Raw genomic sequence first — 20,815 nt, 5'->3', positions numbered from 1 at the left:
CTTTTAGTGAATGCATTTTGCCTGCTATGTTCACTTTATTCCAAGGCTGTTCCACTCCTCTAACAGTTTGCTCTATGCCTGTTGTGATGGAACAGAACTTGCTTAATCACGTGTAGAACTGTGAAATGAACAATTAGCTACAAGACGAAAAGAGATATAGACATGGCAGCCACTGGTTTCACAAATTGTTACAAAGGTTCATGTTTGTATTTGGAATAAAGGAAAAGATAATGTCTATGGGAGGACAAGGGGATGAGCAAAATGGGTGAAGGGGAGTGGGAGATACAGGCCCCCATTTACACAATGAATAAGTCCTAGGAATAAAAGACATGGCATAAGGAATATAGTCAATGACTATATATCATAATAGCATTGAATGGTGACAAACGGCAGCTACATTGGTGTGGAGAATAGCATAATGTATGGAATTGTTGAGTCACTATGTTGTATACCTGAAACTAATGTCACATTGTGTACCAACTGTGAGCAAAAAAAGAAAATTAAAGATAATGATTATTTATTTTTATTTTATTTTATTTTTTAGATAATGATTATTTAAAAAGAACCAGGGAAAGCTAAAGAAAAATTCTTGAAAACTGGAATAGTATACTACGTAAAATAAAGTGAAAAAAATTTTAATTCTAATCATTTGCTTATATTTTCTTGGAACCTATTAAGAAAGGTCAACAGGACAATGATTATTTAATGTGGGGAGAATGTTTAAGTAAGTAAAAGAAAAACAATACTGGACTAGTAGAACTCTGAAGACTTGGATTTCTCACGGCCTCTATAACTTCCTAGATTTGTGATCTAGATTAAGTCTCTTAATAGTTTTGTGCCTCAGTCCCTAAATAGGTCTAGTAAATCATGCCCTCTGTGTCTAAGATTATTCTGATAATTAAAACAAGATCATATTTATTAAAAGATTTGAAACTATAAATGCCTTATAGATGTAAGGGATTATTATAGCTAATAAATTGCTATTTTATAAAGATTATAATTAACACCTACCCAAAACCTACCCCCAAAAATATATAAAGTGACCATTGTTTTGTTTAGTTTTATATTTTTTAAGTATAAACCATATGCATTGAAAGAAATAAACAGTTTGTAAAATGTCTTTCTTTTTTTAATAAATTTATTTTTTATTGGTGTTCAATTTGCCAACATATAGAATAACACCCAGTGCTCATTCCATCAAGTAACCCCCTCAGTGCCCGTCACCCAGTCACCCCCACCCCCCACCCACCTCCCCTTCCACCACCCCTAGTTCATTTCCCAGAGTTAGGAGTCTCTCATGTTCTGTCTCCCTTTCTGGTATTTCCCACTCATTTTTTCTCATTTCCCCTTTATACCCTTTTACTATTTTTTATATTCCCCAAATGAATGAGACCATATAATGTTTGTCCTTCTCCGATTGACTTTTTTCATTCAGCATAATACCCTCCAGTTCCATCCACGTCGAAGCAAATGGTAGGTGTTTGTCGTTTCTAATAGCTGAGTAATATTCCATTTTATACATAAACCACATCTTCTTTATCCATTCATCTTTCGATGGACACCGAGGCGCCTTCCACAGTTTGGCTATTGTGGACATTGCTGCTAGAAACATCGGGGTGCAGGTGTCCCGGCATTTCATTGCATCTGTATCTTTGGGGTAAATCCCCAGCAGTGCAATTGCTGGGTCGTAGGGCAGATCTATTTTTAACTCTTTGAGGAACCTCCACACAGTTCTCCACAATGAGATACCACCTCACATCAGTGAGAATGGGGAAAATTAACAAGGCAGGAAACCACAAATGTTGGAGAGGATGTGGAGAAAGGGGAACCCTCCTGCACTGTTGGTGGGAATGTGAACTCGTGCAGCCACTCTGGAAAACTGTGTGGAGGTTCCTCAAAGAGTTAAAAGGTCTTTCTTAAGAAAATTTCAGGAATAGGACTAATATCAATCGGGGCAGTATAAGGTAAAATCATCCCAAAATATAAGTAAATAAGTAGATAACCGAAGTTTGTCTAGGTCAGACACAAACCTTACGAGTCTTACCAGAAGCATGTTTAGATGAGGAAAGGTTCATTTGGATTGACACTGGTGACATTTCTTATCCAGAACCATGTCCCTAAAGCAAGAGTTCAGTGTGACTCTGCACAACCAAACCTTAGAGCATTTGTTGCAAGAAATTTAGACTGTATCCAATATAGTTTAAGATTCAGTCAAGTGCTATGATTTAATTTAACTGGTTAATGTGTACATATTAACATTCAGAAGACAGAAGTGCTTAGCAGGTATACAAATTGGTTGATGAACATTACCCATGTGAAGAAAAAAGTATTGATTCTTGACTTAAAAAATAGACACTTCCAGTGTTTTAAATTTTAATAAATGTATTCAACAAATATTGTTGAGCACCTCTCAGGTTCTAGGCATTATTCAAGATGTTGGGGAATATGAGTGACTAAAACAGTCAAAAATTCTCTGCTATGTAGAGCTTATATTCCAGGAAATATACGAGAAAGAGGGCCAATAAATTTAATAGATATACAAATTATATTAAAAATTTATAAAGTCTATGGAAAAAATAGAACAGCATTAGGGAAATCAGGAATGTTTGGAGGGTTACAACTTAGTGGGGTGGGGGGGACACAGGGAAAAGGAGAAAGAATTTTAAGCAGGCTCCACTCCCAGCATGGAGCCCAGTGGAGGGCTTGATCTCACAACCTTGAGATCATGACTTGAGCCGAAATCAAGAGCTGGACACTTGACTGACTAAGCCACCCAGCCACCCTTGGAGGGTTGCAATTTTAAAATAGAGTGATCAGTCTTCAGGATATTTACTCAAAGAAAGCAAAAACACTAATTCAAAAAGATATATTCCTATGTTTATTGGAGCATTATTTACTTACAACAGCCAAGATATGGAAGCCACCCAAGTGTCCATCCATAGATAAATGGATAAAGGTATGGTATATAAATAAAATGAGATATTACTCAGTCATTATAAAGAATGAAATCTTGTCATTCTCAACAACATGGATGAATCAGAAGGTATTGTGGTAAGTGAAATAAGTCAGAGACAAATACTATATGATTTCACCTATATGTGGAATCTAAAAAACAAAACCAAAGAACAAATATACAAACAAACACAATCACAACTACAAAAAATAAATACTCATAAATATAGAGAAAAAAAAAACAGTGGTTGCCAAAGGGGAAGTGGGGGGGAGTGAAATAGGTAAAAGGGAATTATAACTCCAGTTATTAAATAAGTAAGTCACAGGGATGAAACATATATCATAGAGAATATACTCAATAATATTATAATAACATAATATGTTGACAGATGGTAACTACACTTATGGGGGATAAGCATTTCATACTGTATATAACAGTCAAATCGCTATGCTGTACACCTGAAAATAATATTTTATTAAATATCAAGCATACTTCAACTAAAAATTAATTAGTTAAATTAATTTAAATAGAGTGGTCAAGATAGACCTCATTGAGAAGATGACATCTAAGCAAAAACTTGAAGGAAGTGATGACATCTGCTGTGATTCTTTGCTCATAGAAAGGTTTTTTTCACCAACTTTTAAATTTTACCACTTTAATGATAAATTGAAGATAGTCTTACAAATTAATTTTAATATTTATATTTCATATAATATACTTTCATATTTATATTTTTATATTGGTGAACATTTCATATTATAACTTTGATATTATAAGAGTGAAAGTTAAAATTGATACTCCAATACTAAAACAAATTACAGTACATCAATATGGTATATAATATGGTAAAGTCATGTTTTCAAAAACTAATGGGAAAATGTAATAAAATGATTTTTTAAGTACAAAAACATATTTATAGTAGGATCCAATTTTGAAATTTCTTTTCATTTACTCAACTATTTTTCAGTACCTACTATGAGCCATGCACTGTTCTGGGCATCAGAGAAAGAGGAGTAAACAAGCTAGACATGTTCTTTCTTCTCATACACACATAGATAAAATACTGAAATGAAATATACCAAAATGTTACTGGGGAGTAAAGGTTTTTATTACAAAACAATAAGGTGAAATTATGGATTATTTTATTTTCTCCTCCATGTTTAAATATAATCCAAAATTTCTAAATATACTCTGCATAATTCTAAAAACTAAACTATAGCATTTATATTGATCTAAATAATATGATTCATATTTGTCTTGGGGTGTCTGTTTAGATAAAGCACAAATATACACCTAATATTCTGAATATACATTACATTTTTTCAATCATATACTGATTCTTATGTCTTTTAACACCTAATAAAGTTGGATAGTATCAGGTCCCTTTCTACAGATGCAAAAACTAAAAAACAGAACAGTGAACTAATTTGTCAAACTAGAAAGAAAAAGTGTTTAAAATTATAATACTGTGTGAAGGTGTCTCACACAGTGCCTAGATCAAGAGATGCTGCAGATTCTGAATGCAATGCCAGAACCTTGAAGTACATCTCTCCCCAGTTATGCTGTGGTTTTGTGTGGAGTTTTTCATTAGGAAAAAATGTTTCATTTGTTTAAAATGAACCTTTAATAGTTACAAAAATCTGATCCAAATCCCAGTACCACCACCACCACCAGCTTGTTCTATTAGCTTTATTCCATCTCCCTACAGCCTCTAAAATCACCTGTAAACAAGACATGTTCCTGTAATGTTTCTTCATTCTTCCTTTGATTTTAAGTTTTTATATTCAAATAGCATAGCAAATGGCATCTATATGTCTACCTCTAACTAGCTGAGTTATCTTGGGCAAGTCATTTTAACTTTCCGGCCTCTTCTTATTTTTCAAATATTAGAGTTGGACTAGATAATCCCAAAAGTCCTTAAACTCTATGTGTTTCATGCCCACAATAAATTAAAAGAACACAACTTCTGAAAGAAAGAAAGAAAGAAAGAAAGAAAGAAAGAAAGAAAGAAAGAAAGAAAAAGAAAGAAAGAAAGAAAAAGAAAGAAAGAAAGGCTATAGCAATAAAGACAGTTGGCTAGAAAAAGTAAGAAAACAAAGACCTGGTATTAAAAGAAAATTTGAAAATCTCCCCAATCTCCTGGACCAAGTCCAGTTTCAATTATACAAAGGTTGTTTGGGGACAATAGAGAGCAAGAAATATGAAGGATCCTTTGATCATCAAAAGATGATCCTTTTGCCTAAAAGGATAGTGTTCCTATACTCTCTCTGGTTCCAAACACACACACACACACACACACACACACACACACACACACAACCAACCACAAACACAACCAAGTATTTTAATATTGGAAGGAAAATAGAAGCCAGTCATTTTGCTGAAATGAAAGTATTTCAAATCCAGAGAGAGTGATTTGGTTTTGAGGATTTTTATGAACTAACACTGTGTCCAATCCTTTCCTATCACCTCCTCTGTAATACAAAACCCCAATAGCTCTTAAAATGGTTGCACTTTCTTGTGTACAGAGAGAAAAATTTGTGTTGCTATTGCAGCAACATCTAAACAGTTTCCTGTAAACTTTCTGTGATGGAAGTCGTAGAATTTATGATAAAACCCTGTAGAGTGGTGAAACAAATTTCTTTCATATTTATCATTCATTTTATTCAGTGTGCATTTGAAGGAAAACCTTTTAAGAACACCAATAATGTGAGAAAGCTACAACAACTAAATTTATTGTTAAGTATCACATCACTGGTCCTCCTGGGAGTTCAGGAAGAAAGCTTAAATCACATTTCCTAACACATTGGAGAGCTTCCCAGAGATGTGATGGCCCACAGAGGCAAACCATCCAAAGCACACTGGAATCTCAGAGATGGTGACAAAGAAATATCACTTTGTTTAATAAAAGCAAATTGAAGCTACCCTTTTATTTTTTAAAACAAAGTACAAACTCTCTCTTACCCCATTTTTCTCCTTTCCTTGCCCTGCCCCCCCCCCCCCCCCCCCGCCGTTTCACCTGACTAAACTGTAGGTATTTGTTCCATCACCTGACTTAGGGGCTGGCTAGAAATATTAGAAAAAAACAATCTACCATTGTTACATGAGACAACAACCTTTCATGTCCTTGAAGCTCACCATGACCTTTCATCTTTCCTATCCCCAGTGGTCTCTCCTAACAACTAAAACTACACTCAGTTGGGCTGAATTCCAGATTGTCATAAAAAGAACCCTATCCTTTCAAAACAAAACCAATTTTTACACCAAGGTGGGGGAGAAACACAAGTCCATTGTTCCCTCACAGATGGAAGTTGGAGTTACTAAGGCAACTGCTCTAATCCTCCTTTTTACCACCTTTTTCACATCACTGGCCTATCAAGTATGCTACCTTTTAACTCATAAGCTCAAAAGCTGGTAGTCTAACTGGCTGCCCTAATTAGCTACGATTTTCACACTACAGACAACATGATGAGCTAATCGAAATTTGCAAAATAATGACGTACCTCCAGCAAATATTCCTCCTCCTGAGGCCCAGTCTTAGAATAACAATAATGAGACCATTATTAGAGAAGGGCATTAAAATGCTGCACTGCTGCTAAACAGAGAACTTAATTGTTCTGGTCTTGTCCATTGAATCAACAACCTATTGTTGTGGACTTGAAAAATAAAGGACTGGAGAATGGGTGCCATGATGATTGGTCTGTGCGGCCATACCGGCACTCTGTAGAATTGTTTTCTTTTGAAACTCTTGATGGACTAGTAGTTTTGTTTAAAAGTAACATAAAAGGCGATTGTCTGGATAAAAAGTCCTATTTATTGAAATCCTTAGAAGCAGTTGCATGGATTTGTTCGTGACCCCTGAGATAAAAACATAGTGACCATAATAACACCATTTGTAGAGAGCCCTGTTACCACTGCCTACAGTAACATAAGATAAGAGACAGTCTTTTCTAGCTACTGTAGGAAGGAAGGAAGTACTTCTGAGCAGAAAGCAAGAATGATAAAAGGTCAAATACTGGATAAAGCTCATTAATCTCTGAAAGGGAGACTTTTAAAAATAATGCTAATTTAAGAATTCTGCACAATTGCTACAGATTCAAGCACATGTAAAAAGGCTCACAGCTCTTTTTCTTTTTTCTTTTCTCACTTTTAAGCTTCATTCCTTTGCTTAAAAAGAAGGATTAAAATAAAATGATTATTAAATAACTGAAGCAAGATGTCTCAGGATAACCTGGAGAACAAAAAAACCCGAAGGTTTCCAGATAATTATTTTTATGTTCATCCCCACTCTATAGCAAGAATAATGAAATACTAAAGTTAAAGGTTAACTAGTATAGGATTCTTAGCAGTAGAAAAGCACTGTTTACACATTGTTAAAGTGTCTTCTCTATGGAGCCACAGTACATGTTTTCTGTAAAGTCAGGTGGATTTTAGTGTTGAACTATGGTGGGAGGGAGTGTACTTTCTTGTTAGGTATTTTTGGGGTGGGGTTGTTTGTGGGGTTTTTTTATCAAGTGAAATCTGCATTATATAAAAGTGTATTAAATTGTAAATAAGACCTCTTGCTTCATTCAATCTGTGCTTTGCTTCATTTATCTTCATCTTGTTAGGCTAAATTAATTAACAATCTCACTGTTGCACACTTTCTCTTTTCATTACATCAAATAATGGCCCGTATATGGAGAAAGCACTCACCACGGGAATTCTGTAACTCTACTGCTAAGAAGAGTTTCTATGTAGCAGTGCAGTGATAGTAACTGGATATATTCATTTTATAAGCATTTATCAAATGTACTTTCCATTGTTAACAACTAATTAAGCACCTAAATTCTTAACATATCAATAAGAAGCCATAAGGGGGAAAAAAAACCTAACCAAAATAGAAGTTGCAAGATACTTCAAAAAGGAAAAAAAATCCTGTTGTATATGCACAACTAGATTTCACCATCCATGTCACCCGAAATAAGAAAAACCCCATGCAAATTTGACACATATGTTTTCATAGATATGACACAACATTGTATAAAAGGTTTAAAAGACACGCCCAAAGCTGTTGTATTCCTTGCTTTGGAATGTCTAACATGTGATAAATTGGATGATTAGAATTTCATTGGTAAATCCCATTATTTTAAATCTAGAAGAGTGAAGTGTGTTAAACTCTTTTGTAAGTTTTCTTTCAACCTGAAACACTGTGGCATCTGGAGCTATGCAAATGGACAAAATGGTAAAGCCCTTCTTAATCTTCCCTGTTCCACCAGTGTTTCTTTCTCCAATCACAGCTTTGTGGGTGATATCTTTCTGCGAGCATTTCTTATTTAATTAAAACAGACACTGACAGAAGGACATGGATTAGTACTGTAATGATGCATTTACTTAGATTAATCGGAGGCTCCTTTTAGAGTAATGGCTTAAACAAAGAACAAAAGGAAATTGTTATGAAACAGCCTTTTATCCCAGGCAAAGGTCGCATTATGAGGTTTTTAATTTTGTCAGCTTCTGTTATACTCTGCCTTGCTAGTGGAACATGAGAAGTGCTTTTACCCCCAATAAAGCCAGTTATTATAAAAACAGCCATTAAAGCTGCAAATTAAAATGTCTGGTTTTAAAACAGGTTACTTAGCTTTCAGAATCCTCTAATTAGCATGTTGCGCATTGTTGTGAGGAAAAGAAGACTAAAATGCTAATGACCTACCGCCAGGTGACCATACTGCTGTGCAAAATAATAAGGACCTTTCCAACTAACATGACGAATTAACTAAGTACAGGTTCCCCCATCCAGCACCTCTTCTCTGAGTAGAGATCAGTAAAGCCTAGTCTCTGTCCTGGGGACCAGGATTCTCAGCCCTCTACTTAAACGATATACTCACTAAAAAGCAGACTTCTTTCTACAACAAAAGAAAGTGAATGAAATAGCAATAGAGCATCTGAAAGTAAAAAAAGACAACAGTGATTTGTTGTCAAAGCACAAAGAAAGAATTAAAGCACCAGGTCCCTAACAAAACTACCTCATTGCTTCTTTCATCCAACACCTCCCCTTTAATAAGTTGGACTTTCAGAGTGTAAATGGAATTAAGATTTGAAAGCTCAGTCTTCATTCACAACATTCACTTTTACACTTTGTTGTTTTCAAATAGCCTAAAGTAAAGCCAGTTTCCCTTTTTTGAGCCTCATTTTTTTCTATTTTACTGACTCCACTCACCACCACCTCTTCTTCCCAGTCAAAATTTGCTCTTTACAAAGGATATATTGGCTTTTGTGTTTCTTGCTACATGAATTTGACTTTATTTGCACTATTTGCACTTTTTTTTTTACCTTAACTTTTTTGTATACGGAATGACTCTGTGCCCTGTTAAGGGTAACATACATTAGCTGAAAATATAGACTGGGTGGAGGTATCTCCGGAGTTCCTAAAATTGACCCACAAAGAAAACATATTTCACTTTAAATCAAGTCTCACACAAGTATCACTGAGAGGCTAGCTCTAGGAATTTCTTGAAATCATTATGAAACATATGTTGTCATTGAAACAGCAAGAAATCACTAGGAGTCATCGGTGATATTTGCCCAGTTGAGTCTTTTTTAAAAGAGGTTAACTGAGGTTGTATCAATTATCTATGGCCACAAAAATGCTGCAGGTTCGACCACCCCCAAACTCAGTGACTTAAAACAATAAGCATTTATTTAGCTCATGTGTTTGCAGTCAGCTGGGCACTTCTGCTTTTAGCTGAGCTCACCAACATGTCTTGTGGTTGGCCGGCTTTTGGCTGATCTAGGATGGCCTTGGCTGGGACAACTAGAGTAATTCAACTTTGCTCCATATGTCTCATCCACCAGCAAACTAGCTTGTTCTTCTCGTGGGGACAGAAAAGGGCAAGAATGTGAACAGAAACGTACAAGTACTTTCACAAGCCTCGACTTGTATCACCTTTGCTAACATCCCATTGGCCAAAGCAAGTTAAATGATAGATCCCAGAGTCAAGGGATGAGTCAGAAAACCCTTCTAAAATGGAAGGGCACTGTAAAGTCTCATGACAAAGGTCATGGATACAATGAAGGAAGAAGGAAAATTGGGGCCTTTGAGCAATCAATCTTAGCAAAGAGGTCAAGGTCATTTTGAGGATTCCCAAAGTTCTTCTGAAGAAGTTTCTGTTTTGTTCCATTTGCACTAATGTAGTCTAGATAGCCACTCAAAACTGATACATTTTTATTTAATAAGTGACAGAAACTCTTCAAAAAAATAATCATCTCCACTGATTTTCAATTTAAAACCTGCAACCATACAGTTAATTCTGAAATACGACCTCTACAAATTCACCATTTATTCTGGCTTACTGAGTGCTCACTTCGGCAACACACACACTAAAATATTTTGGCTTACTAGCCTGGTGGGAATCAGTTATTCCTTGATAAAGGGTTTCAAAACTACAAACTTTGAGTCTTAGAAGGCTCCTTTCCACTTACAGAAGTAGCTAAGTTTGAGAAAACATCTAATGGATGCTGGATCCAGAAATTTGTCACTATATCTCAGAAAGTATTAACAGTCCAACACCAAAGAATACCAGCAAACAGACAGTATATTGTAGTCTTTCACCACAGCAAATGCAGCTGAAATAGCACTGTTTTTAATTTTTTTTTCAGTTCAGCACTCATGACTCAAATCTCTATTGTTCTTCTAATATCTCGGACAGTTTTTTTTTAATTTTTATTTATTTTTGATAGTCACACAGAGAGAGAGAGAGAGGCAGAGACATAGGCAGAGGGAGAAGCAGGCTCCATGCACTGGGAGCCTGACGTGGGATTCGATCCCGGGTCTCCAGGATCGCGCCCTGGGCCAAAGGCAGGCGCTAAACCGCTGCGCCACCCAGGGATCCCCTCTCGGACAGTTTAAAAAAAAAAAAAGGAAAGCAAAGAAAATCTTTGGTCTCACAGGGCTACATGATAGAGGGTGTCCTAATTTTAAACTCTAAAAATTTCTCTGTTTTGGACCACATGAAACAGAAGATCAGCGAGGAAAGTATTCACAGTTTCTGCATGAATTTCAAAGAGTTAATGTGACAGAGGCCTTACACATGGTTTTAGGGAGATACCTAGAGTCAGTTACCAGTCTTTCCACTCAGATACACTCATCTAGCAGGAGTAGGAGTGATTACTGGGCAGAATTCCTAAACCCCATGGCAAAGGAAATACTATCCTATATAGCACCACTCAACAATTATCCCTGTGAGCAATTAAAATAACCAGTGAAGTGGGTCTCCAAAAGGAGCCTTCAGCCATTCCTTCATGGGAGCCAGCACTGACAATGTGGGCTGCCAAAGCTGGCACTAACACTCGAAGAACAAGAAAGAAAGGCCAGCAAAGCTCAATCTTGCATCTAAAGATATTAAAAAGGAAACTAAATGACATAGGGAAAACTATCTTAAGAATTACCCAATTAATGGAGAACAGGAAAAAACATCACATAATAATATGGCTTTTAAGTTCTTTTTTACTTTCCACCTATCCCTTTACAACTTTATCAGTAATGATTTTTTTAAAATGAAGCCCTAAATTATTGTTTGCCTTTTATAAACAAGGATGATACCTGGCAAGAATGCCATTTGCACTGGTTTTCTAATGTTTTGATCAACCAAATCTTCTCACCTGGTCTTTAGCAAGTATCAACCATTAGATCAGTGATTGAAGGCCATGGAACAGAGCAAAGGTAATAGGTCCATATAAGAATCAAGACAAGCATTGTGCCCTCATTAACACTAGGTTCTAAACAAACAATAGGCCCATGTTCAGAGAGCTGTACTAATTCTTCTCAATAGAAGCAGCTTGGGTTTAACTCAAATTTTCCTTTAAAAATCTCTTTGTTTTGACAGGCAAAAAAGAAAGAAAAACAAAAGCACCTGGATATCAGAAAAAGCCTTCAGAGAACAAGGATGAAAAAAAGAAAGCTTGAACTCCTTAAGAAGAATCCTATTTGAATATCCAGTACCTGGTGCAGAGTAGGTGCTGAAAAATTGTGTTGAATTAAATTGTGATACATTTAGAACAGTAAGAACAGAAGAAAGTCAGCACCTCTTTTGTAAGAAATTGCATCAGTAATCATATATCAGATACTCAGAAAGGCCAAACTTGAAGAGTTCCTAACATTTGTGAACTATTTTTTATAAGATGAAATGAAACATCGGTCAAATTACATATGGACTCAAAGCTACTCCCCAGATTTTTTATAGAGATAAAAATCTAACTAAAATTAACTCCCAGGAGAGTCTTAGAGAGAGAACAATGTCATAAATGGCTTAATGCAACCAATGGGAAAATTGTGGGACCTGAAGGAGAAGTTCTATCCTTGTACCTTTTTTTCCAAATCCTTTACCTTTTAAGGGTATTAGGGATATAAACAGACTAATTAAAACGTATTTAAATTTCAGATCATGTGTAGCTCCAACTTTGGTTCAGGAACCTTTTTCAATGTTCAGTTAATGGTTTCTCTAATAACCAGTATCTTCCCTAACCAACATCATAAAACTACCCTCCTCTTAATCCCAATTGATCATACTATAGGTCTGCCAAAATATATTCAAAAATAAACACCAAAATAATATATAGAGGCAATCTCCACACTTACAGAGACTTATAGAGGCAACCTCCATGCTTTACCAACATTTTCTCTATTCCCAATTTCCTCCCCCAGTCTCTCCCTGTGCCAAAATTTAAAAAACAAAACAAAAATGCCAGCTTAGGTTGATGTTTCAAAATACTTTACAGATAAAAATATTTTTCCTCCTAGCTAGAGTTTAAACTTCGTGTCTCTAGAACTCCTATGAATTCCTCTTAGGCTAAAATATATATGACTCCCAACTCACTTTTAAGGCTAAAATACCCTTGATTCCAAAACAAAGTAAACATACTATATAGAAAGTAAAAATTATAGACTAATCTCACTTAAGAACAGAACAAAAAATCTTTTAAATATTAATTAATTCTACAGTGTAAATGAAAATCCATCAAGAACAAGTAGGTTTTTATCTCAGTAATGCTACATGGTTTAGAAACTCTGCCAATGATGCCATGTTCATAGATTAAAGAAGAAAAAGTCTATAAACTTCTCAACAGATGCAAGAGATAAGGGGAATAAAACTACAAAAAACTTCATAGTTAATGGTAAATGTTAAGATGCATTCCCATAAAAAAAAAACAGAAACTGTGTCTTCCCTCAGTAAGAACTTCAGGCTAATTGTAAATGGAATATCTCAAAACCAGGAGGAAAACTATCCAAAATAAAACCCAAATGGCAGATCTCTTCCAAAGAAAGACATACAAGGGCATCTCCCAGTGTCTGCATAGGCCATGGCAAGCTTTTTGTGACAGGAAATATTTATTATATAACATCAAATGAAAAACAAATAATACCCAATGATATCCATGCTCTGATTATAGTTATGTGAAATTAAAAAAAAAAAACATGGACAAGGACTGGAAACAAGCAGGTAAAAGCAAAAACAGATTGCATATTGTGAAATTCTGTGTGAGATTTTTTTGTTATTTTAATTTAAATGTCATAAAAAAATTTAACAACAAGAATAATAATAAAAGTCTATGTGACTCCTGTAGGATACTATACCATGAATAGGTTTGGGTAGGAGAAATAGTGAATGACTAAAAAGAAAGATTACCACATTGAAGGGTTATAAGAAGAAGAAAGGAAGGGCTCTTAGAAGCAGGTTCTAGGGTAACAGGAAAATTTTTTTAAAAAGACAGTAGAGGGGCACCTGGGTAGCTCAGTGGTTGAGCATCTGCCTTTGGCTCAAGTCATGATCCCAGAGTCCTGGGATCAGGTCCTGCATCGGTCTCCCTGCAGGGAGCCTGCTTCTCCCTCTGCCTATGTCTCTGCCTCTTTCTGTGTGTCTCTCATGAATAAATAAATAAAATCCTTAAAAAAAGAGAAAGAAAAATACAACAAAGTTATAGATTTTTTTTTTACTGGATTAAAAAATACAGTTCTCTGGGGCACCTGGGTGTCTCAGTCAGCTAAGTGTCAGAATCCTGGTTTTGGCTCCGACTCAGGTCATGATCTCAGGGTCATGAGCTTGAGCCCTGTGTCAGGCTCACGCTCAGCGTGGAGTCTGTTTGGGATTCTCTCTTCCTCTCCTTTCCCTGCCCCCTCAAATAAGTTGGTAAATCTTAAAAAGAAGAGGAAGAAGGAGAACAAGAAAGAAAAAAGAAAAAAGAAGAAAGAAGAAAGAAGGAAGAAAGAAGAAGAGAAGGAGAAGGAGAAGGAGAAGGAGAAGGAGAAGGAGAAGAAGAAGAAGAAGAAGAAGAAGAAGAAGAAGAAGAAGAAGAAGAAGAAGAAGAAGGAGAAACAGCAGCAGCAAAAGCATTTTTCTCCCAGGAATTTTATATTTTAAACTGAATTTTTCTGGGTTGCACACTAGGGGTCATTTGAGGAAAGGCGAAATCCTGCTTAATGATAGATAATAAAACTTCAAAATCCACTACCTCTGAGAAATTCCACCCATACAACTAAGTGTGCATGCCATTCCAAATGTGCTGTTGTCTGCATGGACTCTTAAAGGTTAAGGCTTCTGTAACTTTGGCTTGATGTTACAATGGTTCTAATGGGGCCTTGGTCTCCTGGACTAGTTAACACCCCAACCTCTGAACATGATCATTTCCTTATGAGAACATAAGCACCCAAGGAATTTAGATCTAAGACTCTTAGATCTGAGGAACATATCTATAATCTACAAGAATTAGGGAGAAAACAGTGTCAACTTAAGACCTTGTCACTTAAGGTTTGCCAAGTTAAAAAGATCAAATTTGACTGAGAATATACATCCTTGAATGGCAGGGGGAAAAGCAAGAAAACCTAGGATATTATCTTAATGTTGGGTTTTTTTAATATTTTAAGTAACAAAATCTTAATATAAAATGGTTCAGTATTGCTTGAGAGATGATCAAATATCAACCTAGTCTTTACATACATATTTTATATACATATTTCAAACAATGTGAAAAGACAGATAAAATGGAGCCCTCCTAAAAGGCAAATATACATTAAAAATATTACCCCTTTAAATGTGACTTACAAACGTCGAGTAGAACGTGCATAACTAGATTTGGAGAATAAATTTTCATCACAATTCCAATTATTTTTCCAGGAAAACAGCAAAATTTGTACTACAATATCCATTTCCATTTTTTTGAGTTTTTCCAAACTAGTGAGAAGATTTCTAATCTGAGGTAAATCCATTAAAGTTGATCTTAAGTAGAATCACATATTAATGAAAAGATTAACATATGAAAATGTAACAAGCAGAGGATATTTCTTCAGAGCACAGGTACTCTCTCCAATTCCTGTCCAAGTTATACATCTAACAAATATATCAAACTGCAATAGATAAGTGAATATTAAAAATATAGGCAAACCTCAACTTATTTTATTAGAAGGAAGGAAAACTATATATTTATTTTTTAAGATTTTATTTATTTATTTATTTATTTTAGAGTGAAAGAGCACGTGTGCATGAATGGGGGAGGGGCAAAAGGAGAGGGAGAGAATCTCCAGCAGACTCAGCTCTGAGCAGGGAGTCTGATGCAGAGCTCAATCTCATGACCCTGAGATTATGACCGGAGCCACCAAGAATTGGGCATTTAACCAACTGAGCCACCCAGGTGCCCTGAAAAACTGTATTCTTTAACCCAGGAAAAAAGTCCATAAACTTGTTCCATTTTCTTTTTAAAATTTTTCTCTATTTTTTTTTTTTGAGTATAGTTGACATACAATGTTACATTAGTTTCAGGTCTACAACATAGTGACTCAACAACTCTATACATTATGCTATGCTCACCACAAGTATAACCACCATCTAACAGGATACAACACTATTACAATACCATTGACTATATATTCTTTATGATGTACCTTTTATTCCTGTGATTTATTCTTCTGTAACTGGAAGTCTATTTTTTCCACTCCCCTTCATTCATTTTACCCATTTACCCTACCCCTTATTTTCTATCAACCATCGGTTTGTTTTCTATATATTTATATATCTGGTTCTGCTTTTTGTTTTTTCATTTGCTCTTTTAGATTCCACATATGAGTAAAATCATACAGCATTTGTCTTTCTCAGTCCGACTTATCACTTAGCATAAAAACTTGTTCTATTTTCAAAATAACATAAACTTAAGTCTTAGAACTTACCTAGCTGTGTCATCTCATTTGCATTTTATTCTTTGACAATATTAATCATTTCAATAGGAATTGTAATGACCTTCATCATATCACCCCACTCATTTGCACTCATGGAAAGTGGAATAAATAAATTTCATTATTGGATCAGTCAATGGACATCAAAATATTTCTCCAAATCCCATATATCAATCCACCCTATCAGTTCTATGGTCAGTTGCTTAATTTTGGTTGTATTCATTAGAACACTTTGTTACAATAAAAAAACTAACTCAAAGCAGCTTTATTTAAAATAAAAAAATTCTTAGCTCAACATAACTGAAAAGTCCTGGCTTCTTACACACTGGACTCAGTGTTAAAATGATGTAATCAATTATGCTGAGTCAAATAAGTCAATCAGAGAAGGACAGTCATCATATGGTTTCACTTATATGAGGAATATAAGAAACAGTGAAAAGGACATAAGAGAAAGGAGGGAAACTGAGTGAGAAAAAAATTAAAGAGGAAGACAAACCATGAGAAACTCTTAACTCTGGGAAACAAAGGTTTGTGGAAGGGGAGAGGGGTAGGGCGATGGGGTGACTGGGTACTGGGCCCTAGGGAGGGCACTTGATGGGATGAACACTGAGTGTTATACTCTATGTTGGCAAACTGAATTTTTAAATTTTTAAAATAAAATAAAACAATGTAATCAGTAATTGGTCTCTCTCCATATCTCAGGCAGGTTCTCCCACTTCAGGGGCAAAGATGACTATCAGAAACTCCAGGTTAGCAATGACAGTAGAAAGGCTGTGCTTCTTTCCCATTAATTCCCAGCAAAAATCCCAAGATTAAATATCATTGGCCTGACTTGGATAACATGTGTATTTCCTAATCAATCAATGTGACCAGGCATATGGAATGCCCACTCTCTATGACTTGGGAGGATAAGGGCAACTCTACACAACCACATTTACCAAAAGAAGCATCATTCTCCAAAAACATAAAATAAAATCAAGGTGCTTTTACTAGAAAAATGCTAGAACAGGAATACAGTAAACTGTGTGTAGCTATAAATCATTTCTTTTTCCAGTAATTATTACAGTGAAGTAACTTCAGGTAAAGACAATAATAACAAATGCAAACTCTTCATTGTAATAGCAGTTGCACAGCACAGATTTGCTTGAATTGTTTCTAGCAGTCCAAAAAGAGGAACAAAAACTATGAATCTAGTTATTCTTAAGGTAAATGAGAACAAAGGATTTTTCTTTTGGTAACTTTAGTTCCATTTCCTCACTTCAGGGCCAGCTGTCCCAAGGTACTCTTTCTATCCTTCTTTCTATTCTTAGCCATTGTCAATTTTAAAATCCTTAGGACACTTGCAAAGATTTATAGTAATCTATCTTCAGCTACTTTCCCTAGAAATTTCCTCATGGGTCCCTAAGCAATACCAAAACTGCTTTGGAGCCCAGCTATAAACATGTTTCTCTATGAAGTCAAGAAAATCAACACCTTTATTTTGAATGAAGATCACATATAACTTAACTCATTTACCTTAATTTTTATTTGAAAAGATTTCTACATTTTTAATTCATATGCCACAAAAGAAGAACATACTAAGCTAATATTGACCCTTTATATCATGGGTTGAAAACAACCATCAAATGTTTTCTTGAAAGGAAGATTTTATATGCAAGAATGGAAGGGCAACACAAATGCAAAGAAAGCCTGGGGAGAGTAGATAAGCCATTAGTGGAAGGAGTGAATGAGACATCAAAGGCAATATTCGTTGATGTCAAATTCATTCACACATTTATTTTATGCATATGTTTGGAGCACTAATTATGAGCAAACTACTATATTAGAGACAGTATCAGGAAGTATGGTATAGATTTCACTCTAAAATCGTGATTGACAAGAGGGACTGAAGGAGCAGGAACAGTAACGCTGAGGGTGACATGTCAATTCCTTCTTTATTCCCCAATCACAAACTCCAGATTTTGTTCAGGGACCCACAATAAATAACATAATTCATATTTTAAAAAGATGTTGCATTAAACTCATCAGCAAATTCAAGAAACTATTTCCTCCTGAACTCCCAGGATAATATGAAAACAGTAAAGACAATCAACACATATAAGAGAAACCAAATGTAAGAAGAGCAATGTAAATTTCATAAATTATGAAAGGAACTGAGAGTGTGGAGTCTTTCAAAATTTTTGATTATCTCAATAATTATTTACTGAGTGCTTATGGAAAAACAGGTACTATATAGTCATATAAGTTATTTAAGATGTATTTGATTTAATATACCTGTCCTTAAAAAAAAAAGAAAAAACTGGGATCCCTGGGTGGCGCAGCGGTTTGGCGCCTGCCTTTGGCCCAGGGCGAGATCCTGGAGACCCGGGATCGAATCCCACATCGGGCTCCCTGTGCATGGAGCCTGCTTCTCCCTCTGCCTGTGTCTCTGCCTCTCTCTCTCTCACTGTGTGCCTATCATAAATAAATTAAAAAAAAAAATTAAAAAAAAAAAAAAAAAGAAAAAACTGATCAGGGACACCTGGGTAGCTCAGCAGTTGAGTGTCTGCCTTTAGCCCAGGGCATGATCCTGGAGTTCTGAGTTCCGGGATCAAGTCCTGCATGGGACTTCCTGCATGGAGCCTGCTTCTTCTGCTTGTGTGTCTCTGCCTCTCTCTTTCTCTCTCTCTCTCTCTGTCTCTCGTGAATAAATAAACATCTTTTAAAAAAATTGTTCAGAAGCTAACAGAAAGGAATAGTTACAGAAACTACTAAACTACTAAAAAGACAAATCAGGACAAGCACAGAAAGAGAAATACAAAGTACTGTGGAAGTTCAAATGAAGTGAGACCAGAGAAGGCTACAAGGAGCTGGGACTTGAAAGATGAAATATAAATCCCACAAGTAAAAATGTTTACCTGAAATATTCCAGTAAAAGGAATGGTATGGAGTAGAAAAATACAAACTGCTTCTATACTAATCAGTTCAAAAATATCTAAATGATTTTAGATAAAGATATCCCATTCATATCTTTTTCATACAACCTATTTTTTTAAATCCTACATTTTAAATACATTGTACTATTCAAAATTAGAAGATTCTGAGTTATAAATAATGCATGCTAGAATGGCAGCTATCATATTCACAATGTATAAAGAATGAGACACTTCATATACTATCTGAATTGGGTATTACATGCCAAAGATACCCCAAATACATACTTAATTTTTCAATTTATTTTATATTTTTATATTTCAGGAAATGAGCAATAAAATGTGAAGTAAACCTCCCACACATAATGGGAAGTATGTTTTAATGTTTGAGAAGCTATATATAAATATATATATATGTAAATTACCTGCTTAATTGGGCACGGAAAATCTGTATCCTTTCACCATAAAAACAATTGGGCCTTTGTTACCTTGTAGCCAGCATATAAATATATATACTATTTGCACAGATACACCATTAACTACACAAGCAGAATAAATTATTGATAATGAGAGATATTGCAAACTTCAAGAATATCTGGCAGTCTAAATGGCATGGCATTGGGCAAAATAATAGTAAAGAGAACCTAGGAGAAAATAGTATCTCTTGACTATATAAATTCCTGGGTTGAAAGAGTAAAGTCTTGAAGAATACTGGTAGATTTGGGAATCTCTTGATTTTAAATATTTAGCATGAAGTTCAGCACATGTGGCTCCCCAAGGAATTTTTCCCAAAATGAAGCTATTGAAGGAATACACACTCACTACACTAGCCTACTTATCCCTGTACAACGAACATGATCACAAAGCTTCCCCCATAAGGTATTAGCACCACAGTAGGTTAAAGTAGAACCAGAAACAATCTGACTGCCAGGTACACTCTGATCAGCTTGAAAAATCCACCTTTATATTCATAATCAAGTGCAGACCAGTAATTCATAATCAAATCAAATTTGAATAGAAAGAAAATGCATGTCCATACATTAGACACAAAAAGATGCTCAACATCATTCATCATCAGGGGAATACAAATCAAAACTCCAATGAGATATCACCTCACACCTGTCACAATGGCTAATATTAACAACACAGGAAACAGGTGTTGGCAAGGATGGAGAGGAAGGGGAACCCTCTTACCTAGTTTGTAAAAAACTATGCAGTCACTCTGGAAAACAGTATAGAGGACCTCAGAAAGTTAAAAATAGAACTACCCTATGACCTAGCATTGCACTATTAGGTACTTACCCAGAGGATACAAAAATATTAATTCAAAGGGATACATGCACCTCGAGTTTTATAGCACATTATCAACAATAGTCAAATTATGGAAAGAGCCCAAATGTTCATCAACTGATGAATGGATAAAGAAGATGTGGGATATATATATATATAGATAGATATAGATATAGATATAGATATAGATATACACACATATATATGTAAAATAATTGGATATATATATACCACACACACACACACACACATATATATATATATGATGGAATATTAGTCATAAAAGAGAATGAAATCTCACCATTTGCAATGATGTGTGGATGGAGCTAGAGTGTATTAACGCTAAGCAAAACAAGTCAGACAAAGACAAATACCATATGATTTCACTCACATGTGGAATTTAAGAAACAAAACAAATGAGCAAAGGGGGCAGAGAGAGAGAAAGAGGCAAACCAAGAA

The 20,815-nt window shown here is 35.3% G+C and overlaps 1 protein-coding gene across 21 annotated transcripts in view; it reads right to left on the bottom strand.

Moving 5' to 3' along the window:
* Positions 1–20,815, bottom strand: part of SOX6 (SRY-box transcription factor 6) — a 633,064-nt gene that overhangs the window by 409,965 nt on the left and 202,284 nt on the right. The window contains exons 1-2 of one of the 21 annotated variants that reach the window (XM_072793939.1): positions 11,594–11,658; positions 3,928–4,016 (exon numbers count right to left, since the gene is read on the bottom strand). The exons of 15 other annotated variants lie outside the window; for them this stretch is intronic. Coding sequence is in view for 3 of the 6 variants with exons in the window: in XM_072793929.1 (XP_072650030.1) it covers positions 3,924–3,937 (14 nt within the window). In the remaining 3 variants the exon portion in view is untranslated. Of the gene's footprint in view, positions 1–3,923; positions 4,017–6,069; positions 6,145–11,593; positions 11,680–20,815 lie in introns of those variants that run through there. 5 more of the 21 variants (XM_072793929.1, XM_072793930.1, XM_072793943.1 and 2 more) reach the window with 5 other exon arrangements.

This window comes from Canis lupus, chromosome 23, assembly GCF_048164855.1.
Source record: "Canis lupus baileyi chromosome 23, mCanLup2.hap1, whole genome shotgun sequence".
NCBI classification, from domain to species: domain Eukaryota; kingdom Metazoa; phylum Chordata; class Mammalia; order Carnivora; family Canidae; genus Canis; species Canis lupus.
The sequence above is the reverse complement of the archived record's forward strand: the minus strand, read 5'-3'. Positions and strand labels throughout refer to the sequence as shown.